This window comes from Lepus europaeus, chromosome 6 (genome assembly GCF_033115175.1).
Source record: "Lepus europaeus isolate LE1 chromosome 6, mLepTim1.pri, whole genome shotgun sequence".
NCBI classification, from domain to species: domain Eukaryota; kingdom Metazoa; phylum Chordata; class Mammalia; order Lagomorpha; family Leporidae; genus Lepus; species Lepus europaeus.
In genome coordinates this window covers 654,725-665,019 of record NC_084832.1, presented here as the reverse complement: position 1 = coordinate 665,019, position 10,295 = coordinate 654,725, and the positions used below count along the sequence as shown (strand labels likewise).

General features: G+C 58.9%; 1 protein-coding gene across 2 annotated transcripts in view; it reads right to left on the bottom strand.

Moving 5' to 3' along the window:
- Window positions 1-234: 234 nt before the first annotated feature.
- DCUN1D2 (defective in cullin neddylation 1 domain containing 2) overlaps window positions 235-10,295 on the bottom strand; it is a 28,576-nt gene continuing 18,515 nt past the window's right edge. For both annotated transcript variants that reach the window (XM_062193904.1, XM_062193905.1), the window contains exons 5-7: window positions 5,157-5,239; window positions 3,157-3,253; window positions 235-2,302 (exon numbers count right to left, since the gene is read on the bottom strand). In XM_062193904.1, the coding sequence (XP_062049888.1) occupies window positions 2,226-2,302; window positions 3,157-3,253; window positions 5,157-5,239 (257 nt within the window). In that variant the 3' untranslated portion in view covers window positions 235-2,225. The remainder of the gene's footprint in view (window positions 2,303-3,156; window positions 3,254-5,156; window positions 5,240-10,295) is intronic.

The window sequence follows — 10,295 nt, the reverse complement described above, 5'->3', positions numbered from 1 at the left end:
CTGAGGGCACAGGCGACCTTACACCACTCTTACCAAGTCGGGGCTCGTGCTGGTACAAAATTCCCCTCACTTCTCTGTGAATTCTGCTCCCACGGAAGCACACCACGAGACGCAGCTGATGGGAGTGCGCACCGGGAGCGTCCCAGGCCAGCGCGCAGGAGCCCGCCCTCCGGTGGCGAGAGCCGGCACAAGCCGGCACAACCCAGAACAGAAGCAGACGACACGCAGCCAGAGAACACACCTTTAATGTTTCTGCAGATCTCAGCCCTGCACACAGCACGCGGCCGAGCGGCGAGCCTCTCTGCCACGTGTGCACAGCCCACAGGGTGTAAGTCTCAGAGGGGAGTGCAGACCCGCGGTCTCCATGTGGCTGAGCTCTGGGCACTTCTCTGAACCCAGGTTACAGGTCGAGCACACAGGGCCTGGAAGGAAAGCCAACGTGCCTGAGGTCGTATTAACAGAGACGGCCCAGCTCCTGCTATGAAGAGGGGAGCAGAGGCGAGAAAGGGCACGTGGCTTGCTCTAGATTCTGCTAGTTACGTCTTCACACGACTGGTTATGTCCTCACACGACTCGTTATGTCCCCATGTGACTGGTTACATCCTCACACAACTCGTTATGTCTTCACACTAGTTATGTCCTCACACAACTAGTTATGTCTTCATACTAGTTATGTCCCCACAAGACTAGTTACGTCCCCACGTGATTGGTGACATCCTCACACGACTCATTATGTCTTCACACTAGTTATGTCCCCACATGACTAGTTATGTCCCCATGTGACTGGTTATGTCCCAAGACTAGTTACGTCCTCACACAACTAGTTATGACCCCATGTGACTAGTTGTACACCCGTGACTGGTTATGTCTTCATATGACTAGTTATGTCCCCACATGCCTAGTTATGCCCCCATGTGACTGGTTATGTCCCAAGACTAGTTAAATCCTCACACAACTAGTTCTGTCCCTACACCCCAGTTCTGTCCTCGTGGGCCTAGTTATGTCCCCACGTGACTGGTTACATCGCCGCATGACTGGGAGGGGCCGGCTCGTCCCACCTGGGGCAGGGCACACAAACTGTGGGCAGTAGCGAGCATTCCCTGAAGTGCAGAGGGCACCTTGGGGGGGTGCTCTCTGTGGTGTCTGGAGGGGGTCCCCCCCCACCACAGAGCGACCCCAGCCCACCTGTTTCATGGCCCAGTTGCAGGCAGGCAGCAAGGCAGGCCTATGAGGCCAAACGTGGCAAGCGAGGTGTGGCCACAGAGCGATGGTCACAGCTCAGCACCAGAGGGGCAGGGGCGTCCAGACCCTCTGAGGCAGGAGGAGCACGGGCACCCAGCCAGGTGCCCAGCGCAGGGGTGGGCTGCGGCCCACAGGTGAGACGGGGGCCTGGGGCCGGCGTCAAGCGTGCATAACCGTGCGATGGCTGGACAGCGCGGGTGTCACTCATGGGTGACAGGAACCAGCACGTCTGGTTTTCACATCTAACTCGTCACTCAACAGAAATCTTTCTCATGGAAAAATCCCTTCTTGAATGTAATAAAACATATTACAAACACTCGGACTTCCCAGGCAGTTCAGTAGCATCACCAGGCGCGGAGGGGCTCCTCCGGCACGCAGCTAAGCGAAGCTTCACTGGGGACACGCTGCCTGTGCCCGCGTGCAAACTGCAACGGTGTCTTAGAAACCAGAAAGTGATTTCCAGATAAACACTACCGAAAGTGCAAACAAAAATAGATCTGGCAAATCTAGACATTCGATAATTCAAAAAAATATAACTCTTGAATTTCTGGCACAAATTTAGAAAACGACGCTGTGTAGAGGATCACCTTCTCCGGGTGCATCTTCAACAGCTCCGACTTGTCTGGAGGTGCAGCGCCCCCCGAGGACACAGCGCGGCTCCTCAGGGCGATCACAGCGCAGTGCAGAGTTCTGGTGACCCTGGCGTCACCTCGGACCCTGAGCTAAGCGTCCCTGCAGCCCTGCCCACGGCCGTGGGCCGTTTCTTTGTAACTAGAAAAACCATGCAGCAGTCTCCCGAAGCAGCGGCTGAGGACAGGTCTCCGAGTCGGCCGCCACCGTCGGGTGGACAGAGGTGGCTAGGCCGGCCTCACCCCTGGTCGCGGATGGCCTCTGAAGAGGGTGGCAGGCGTGCAGTGACTGACCAGAGCGTGGCCGCGCGGGATGCCTTCATCTCACAACCCGGCCCCGTCTCCACTCTCCTCCTAGCAAGGGCGGGGCTCACCCGAGACCACTGGCCGGGCGTACTCGACAAAGTCGTCTATCAGGACTGGCCACGCGCCTAGGAAACACAGAAGGTTAAGTCGGTCAGACAAGGTTTTTCCCACAAAACATCTGCATTTCAAGAATCCGTGCCGTGCTCATGGACTAAGCCGGCTGAGGTTCCACAATCCTTACGCTCGAGGAGGCCAGGTGTGCGCTAACTTGGGCTCTGTGAGGGCAGCCCACACATGGCCCCTACGTGTGCTCCAGGGCCTGGCTCCCAGCAGCCAGGCCCACCTGTCCTAGGAGGCAGCCACGAGGGGCAGCTCTCTTCTGGTCAGTGGTGCTCCGGACCCCAGGCAGGGCCGCTGGCCAGATCCCCCCAGGGGAGCCCACTCACACAGGGCCCCGGGCCCCCCGCAGCTCCCGCAAGCCGAGCCTCTGTCCCTTGACAAGTGCTGATTCGCTGCCTGTGAGGGACGGGAAAAGGGGGGAGCTGAGGACAGAGATGGATGAACTAAAACGACCCGCACACCGCAGTCACCCAGTGCCCCGGCTGAAGGTGTGGGACGAGGCTGCCCCAGAGCACGCCCTGGCCAGATGCGTGGCCACGAGGAAGACGTGAGGGGGGCTTCAGAGACCCTGCAGCCCAGAGGCTCTGCTGCTTTCCCAGTGTGGCACACGCGCAGGGTCCTGAAATCCCGGAAACCATGTAAGCCGAAACAGCGTGCTGCTGTCTGTGATCTCTGAGAAGCAGGAAGCAGCGGGCGCTGCTCCACCCCCCACGTCTTGGGAGACGAACGGGACCTGCCTGACTGCTGGTTCTGAATCCGTCAACCCCTCTCCTCCTCCAGGCCCCTGTGCCCTCAGCCTCTGGAGGCAGGGAGAGGTGACAGTCCCATCCGACACAGCATCTCCCACAACCTCCAGTACCTTCTTCATCGTAGTTGGACATATCGTCTGCAATCATGTTTCCAAAATCTAGCAGGAGGTTCCAGGTGTCCCTGGGAATGGATCTTTTGTGATGTTCCTAATATGCAAGAGAAAAACCCCCGGGTTGACACCGAGTTTGGCTCTCAGATGCTCAGGCCGGCGGTCCACACCTACTGAGGGATCCTCATTAACCCAGGGGCGAGCCCAGCAGCAGAAACGCTACAGGTCACAGTAACAGCAGCACCCAGGCTAAGAGCAACAGTGCCCACGACCAGACAGGGAACGGGCGTACTTGACCCCGACGAACACCTCACACTCCAGACCAGAGACCGCCGCTGCTCAGACACCTGGCCGTACCGTGCCCTCGCTGCTTCCCGCAGACCAGTTCAGGACGAGTGCCAGCGACTACAAACACTCATCTCGTTATACACAGGCAGGTCTTCCAGTGGGACGTGACACCCCTCCAAGGGTACCGTGGGGATGGCGTGAGGCACGGGCTCTGCTTCTGATTCCAGCTTCCCGCTAACCTGCCCCTTGGAGGCCGGGGTGAGAGTTCAAGGACTTGGGTCGCTGCCACCCTTGTGGGAGACTAGCAGTGTGTTCCCAGCTCCGGGCTTTGGCCTGGCTCAGCCCTGGACGTTGTGGACATTTGGGGAGAGAACCAGAGGATGAAGAGCTCTCTCTTGATCTTTCAAATCAGTAAGTAAGTGAATAAATAAGCAACCTGTGACTCAACGTTACAGGTAATGTAAGAGCTGCGTCCGCCCTGCCCGATTCAAGGGAGTGCCTGGTCTCCCAAAGTCAGCACTCATCTCTCTCATGCCTGTCCTTGCGTGTTAATTACCTCTATACGTAAACTCATCAAGAGCTTATAAGCTGTTTAACACTTTAAAACATTAACTCCTACCGAGTTATTCCTGGTTTCCTGCCACCGTCTTTTCCACTCAGCATACGTGGGCGATGGAGCCTGTGACCGACGACGCACACCGAGCTCACGCACCCTGCGGCTCCGTAACCAGGGCTGCGTTTTTAACTCGTTCCCTACCCATGGACACTGGGTGCTCCAGGGTTTTGTGGTCACAAGGCCAGGGGCACGTTCATCCTGACCCTGCGCACTGGGAATGTCTGCCATTCGGGTTTGACCCCAGGTGGAGTAAGGGGTCACGGGCAAGGTTTCCTCCACCTCTGGACAGACGTAGCCAGACGGGATGTGGTGGGATTTCTCAACACAGCTCTCACAGTTAGCTCCCACCGTCCCCGTGCCCACTCTGTGAGTGCTGTGCCTACGTGAGGAGACTCAGGCACACACAGGGACTTGCCCAGGGCCACATGGCTCATTCTGTGGCAGGGCAAAGTACACACACCACCTGGCATCCTAAACCGAGTGGTGGGGGCGCAGGTGCTCGGCCAGGCTGTGGGCTGTGCTGTGAAGACCACTTCCTTTGATTTCCATGGCGGGGACAAGCTGTGTGGGTCTGCCACCCTCAGGGCTGTCCACCTCACCAGACGGGCCTGACATGGCTACAGGCCCCGCCCTACCGTCTCTTGGCCAACAAACCCACTGTACACACACGTTACAGTGCCATTGGCCTGGGAGCCGTGGGGCAGCTGGAGACCAGGCACAGCCCTGTGGCTGCACCAAGCTTTTTCCTTAAGGCCTGGAAACTTCCTGCGGGGAGGCACTGATTTAGCTCAAGGGGTTCAGATGGCATCAGGCAGAGGGCTGCTGACGCTGGCAGACCTTGCAGAACCCAAGGAGAGGGTGCTTGTGGGGCGCCATGAGCGGTTCTCCGGGACCCCCGAAGGGCAGTCCCTACCTGGGCTCGCCGCCGTGCCTTCCATGCGGTGCCAAGGCTGTGCACTGGCTCACCTGGGACCTGAGGGAATCTGTGAGGGACATCCCCTCACCCAGCACCAGTCATGGGACTGCACACAGCCGCACACCCGACAACCCCACCTTCAGGCTGGGCACACACAGCAAGCCACGGGGCGCTACTTACCAGTAAGAACGTGTTCCAGAGATCTAAAAACTTAAACCTCCCAGATAACACCAGTTTCCAATAGGCAACAGCCATGTCTAAATCTGGCAAAAAAAGAGAAAGAGCAGTTAGTAAACCCACTCTCTTTTTTTGTCTATTGCCCAAGAACAAGAGCTTCCAGCAGGCTAACACCCAGGCGTCACAGGAGGGCTGACGGCTGAACGTCCCTGGGCTCTGCGGATGTGGGAGAGGACTTGTGCGCTGAGCTGTCTGCACTGGGAGCTGACTGTCCCTCAGCGGTCAGCGCGGGAGACCGGCGCGCGTTCTTTGATCCCGACCTGATCCCTAGTGACGCGTGCTTTTCTGAACGCAGGCTGCTCTCCTTTCTCCGCAGTAAGCTGCAGTTTGGCATCTTGGCCAGGAGCGACACGCCGCCCTCCACACGGACCTGCCCTGCCCTGCACCAGCGAGAAAGCTCTGAGAACTGCCGACTTCCAGAGCGGGCCAGACGCGTGAGCAGCTCAGGGAAGAGCGCCCACTGCCACTGAGGTCAGGAGCCTTCCAGGTCACGACTGCTGCCAGGCCCGCCCGCAGGGCAGTGATACACCTCCGCGCCCCGGCCCCTCTCCAGCAGGTGGCTGACGGGGTGCGTGGTCGCAGGCTTTGCAACACTGACTTGTTCTCTCACTGCAGGGTTCCTGTTTGCTGTCGTGTGCCAGACAGACCAAGCGCACACACAGGGTAGGAGGTTTATGTCTTCAAACCAATCACCTCTAGCTTGTAGGCAACAGAGCAGTTACACTGAAATAATTTCCTGATCACACCAGATAAACTGATGTGAAAAGCAGATCAATAAAGATGTCAAGGGGGGCCGGCACCGTGGCTCATTGGCTAATCCTCTGCCTGTGGCACCGGAATCCCATATGGGCGCCGGGTTCTAGTCCCGGTTGCTCCTCTTCCAGTCCAGCTCTCTGCTGTGGCCCAGGAGGGCAGTGGAGGATGGCCCAAGTGCTTGGGCCCTGCACCCACACGGGAGACCAGGAGGAAGCACCCGGCTCCTGGCTTCGGACTGGCGCAGCGCTGGCTGTAGTGGCCACTTGGGGGGTGAACCAGCGGAAGGAAGACCTTTCTCTCTGTCTCTCTCTCACTGTCTGTAACTCTACCTGTCAAATAAATAAATAAAACATAAAATAAAAAAATAAAGATGTCAAGGGACTACATTTGTTTAGGGCAAAATACCCAATTAAACACTTCAAAAGATCTCCGGTTGAACCTGCTGTAGTCCCAAGTGGGTGAAATGGTGACTAAAGCCGGAGCTCGGAGGTTGCCAGGGCCGGTCCCTGTTAGAGGGGACACGGAGCGTGGTCTAGGCAGCAGCCAGCTGACAGAAGAGCTCTGTTTCCGTGTCTGAAGGGCCCGCGGGGGCCTCCGAGCAGCAGACACCCTGGGTCTCGATCAGAAAGCGAGAGGAGTCAGACGTCCCGGACCGGGCGCGTGGGCAGCTCTCTAGGCCTTACCTATTGGGCCCGCAGTACAATGCTAAGGAGGTTACTCTTGTCCTGCTTATAAGGCTACATCCTTATCCCTTAGGAGCAACATTAATTGCAATCTATATTCAGCTCATCTGAATGGTGTAAAGCTCTCACACTGAGAGGTGGAGGTGAACCTGGGGAGGAAAGAGAAACAAAGTTCACGGCAAACATTTCACCTGCTTGCTTCCGGGCCAGTTTGGTCCTAGAAACCTTTCTTACAAAGTACCTGACCTGCATGCTTGACAATCGTACGACTCACAGAAAGTGTGCAAGTTTCCCACGGCTACCATCCGTGCACGGTGCGAGTCTCCCACGGCTACCGTCCGTGCACGGTGCGAGTCTCCCACGGCTACCGTCCGTGCACGGTGCGAGTCTCCCACGGCTACCGTCCGTGCACGGTGCGAGTCTCCCACGGCTACCGTCCGTGCACGGTGCGAGTCTCCCACGGCTACCGTCCGTGCACGGTGCGAGTCTCCCACAGGCTACATCTGTGCACGGTGCGAGTCTCCCACGGCTACCGTCCGCGCACGGTGCGAGTCTCCCACGGCTACCGTCCGCGCACGGTGCGAGTCTCCCACGGCTACCGTCCGCGCACGGTGCGAGTCTCCCACGGCTACCGTCCGCGCACGGTGCGAGTCTCCCACGGCTACCGTCCGCGCACGGTGCGAGTCTCCCACGGCTACCGTCCGCGCACGGTGCGAGTCTCCCACGGCTACCGTCCGTGCACGGTGCGAGTCTCCCACGGCTACCGTCTCTGCACGGTGCGAGTCTCCCACGGCTACCGTCTCTGCACGGTGCGAGTCTCCCACAGGCTACGTCTGTGCACGGTGTGAGTCTCCCACGGCTACCGTCCGTGCACGGTGCGAGTCTCCCACGGCTACCGTCTCTGCACGGTGCGAGTCTCCCACGGCTACCGTCTCTGCACGGTGCGAGTTTCCCAGGGCTACCGTCTCTGCACGGTGCGAGTCTCCCACGGCTACCGTCTGTGCACGGTGCGAGTCTCCCACAGGCTACGTCTGTGCACGGTGCGAGTCTCCCACGGCTACCGTCCGTGCACGGCGCGAGTCTCCCACGGCTACCGTCTGTGCACGGTGTGAGTTTCCCAGGGCTACTGTCTCTGCACGGTGCAAGTTTCCCAGGGCTACCGTCTGTGCACGGTGTTTAACACAGTCCCACACGGAGCCGTGTGCAAAACCACCACAGTAACGAGTCAAACTGAGAGCAGAGACCGCAGGTGGCCAGCACGGGGGCCAGAGTTCCAGAGCGGCCGCTTTCTCCCCAAGGACCTGGGCCCTCTCCCCTGAGTTGAAATGCTTAGGGCCAGACGAAGACGATGGTTCTCTGCCAGGGAGGGGCCTCAGGGCACACAGGACGTAGCCACGTCCGGAACCAGGCTTCCTCGGAACCAGCACTCCCAGAGCCAGCTCCAAACTCGAGCCAGGAGGAAGCCACTCAAGTTCCTTACGTGAAAACAGAATTGAAACACCTTCATGAGCCCCTGTACTGCGCTGGCCATGGACACAGACATGTGAGCACACGCAGTCTCAGTGCACAGGGGCACACAGGAGCAGGCTGCCATCCTGCCAGGACAGCCCAGGGGCACACAGACACGGCAGCACACGCAGTCTCTGCACAGACGGGGGCTCAGCAGTGGAGGAGGTACTGGGCACACCTCCCGTGCACCCTCGAGCCCACGCGTTCCAGCTCCCCAGGGACAGAGACCTCGCGATAGTCAGATTTGAAATGGTTTAAATCAGCCACTCTGGTTTTGGTTTACGATCACAAAAATATTCTTCTTGCTTTATTTTTTTTTAAAGCGCTCTTAAATTTTCTAAAACAGTGTGTAATCTCTATGAAACAGCCACACAATCCCAGAATTCTGAAGAGACTATGGTTTGAATGTAATTTCATTTTTCTTCAATTACCCCCATGAAGCAAAGAAACAAAATCAGGGTGGACGCCTGGTAAACACTTAGGTGTCTCAGGAGTAAGAAGATGATCTGCTGCTGTCAGCAGAGAAACTGAGGGCCACGCTCTAGCCGGTTTGGCTTTGCCGGCCTGTTGCGCTGCTTCGTGCTAAAATGCATCAGGTCCGGTGTCGCAGACGAGGTTTCAAACACTGCGTATCCTTAGGCTGAATGTTGTTGGAATACCCGTGAGGAAAGCAAGCACTGTCACTTTAAATCGGGCAATGCAGAGCCTGACTTCCACCTACTGGGAATTGCTGTGGTGTCGTCCTGGGTGGGCAGTATGGGGGGAGGCGAGGGCTCCCTGGCCCGTCTACCTGGCCCGCGGGAGCGGGAGCTATGGAACAAGCCCTCGTGTGCAGCGCCTTGCTTCCGAGGCGGCTGCTTGTGTGGCAGGTGCCGACCCAACCAGCGGTGCTGTGGGCGCTGCCTGCAGCCCAGCTCCCAGCGTTCCTTGCTGCATCTCAAACACAACGACCCTGGAAGTCACAGGAAATGCCAACCACTGTAAACACTTTCCCTTTCAAGACTATAAAAGGAAGGGTGCCGAGCTCGCACAAGCAATCAGTACAAATGAGGAAGAGGAGGCTACTCTGAAAACGATGAAGAGGAATGGAGCAGTGAGACGGAGAGCTCCACACACTCAGACGCCAGGTGCTTTCTTATGAGAACCAGCAAGCAACACGGTGCAAATGCTGCTGCCGCAAGTTCAGATCAGGCTAACGTCACAAAGCCAGGAACGCCTCCCGGGACAAACTCAGCAGCAACGGGCCCCTGAAGCCCCTCTGAAAACCAGGGCGGGCCACAGACCAGAAGAGGCCCTAGTTCAGTAAAGCAGGGGGGTGCCCCTCCTGTAGGAGTGAGTGTCCCTGTGAACACAGGGACCCAGGAGACACAGAGGTGAAAGCCCTGGAGTGCAAGGAGAAAGGGCCATCCAGCAGGAGCAGGCCGCCACCCTGCCCGGACGGCCCAGGGGCACACAGGAGCTGGCCGCCACCCTGCCCGGACGGCCCAGGGGCACACAGGAGCAGGCCGCCACCCTGCCTAGATGGCCCAGGGGCACACAGGAGCAGGCCGCCACCCTGCCCGGACGGCCCAGGGGCACACAGGAGCAGGCCGCCACCCTGCCCGGACGGCCCAGGGGCACACAGGAGCTGGCCGCCACCCTGCCCGGACGGCCCAGGGGCACGCAGGAGCAGGCCGCCACCCTGCCCGGACGGCCCAGGGGCACACAGGAGCTGGCCGCTACCCTGCCCGGACGGCCCAGGGGCACGCAGGAGCAGGCCGCCACCCTGCCTGGACGGCCCAGGGGCACACAGGAGCAGGCCGCCACCCTGCCCGGACGGCCCAGGGGCACACAGGAGCAGGCCGCCACCCTGCCCGGACGGCCCAGGGGCACACAGGAGCAGGCCGCCACCCTGCCCAGATGGCCCAGGGGCACAGTGGGCGCCTCTGCTGCTTGCTTGTCCATTTCTCGACAAGCTTGGCAATGAGCTCTAGAAAACACCGATGACGGCACTGTCACTGGGGTCATGGCTTGAATTCTGCCACAGAACAGTGTGGGATAGAGAACAGGAAAAAAGGAGTGTGTTAGTCCCCACGGAAAGAAGCCAGCTGCTCAAAGAGCAGCCTTGAGCACAGCCAAGGGGGGCGGGCATCAG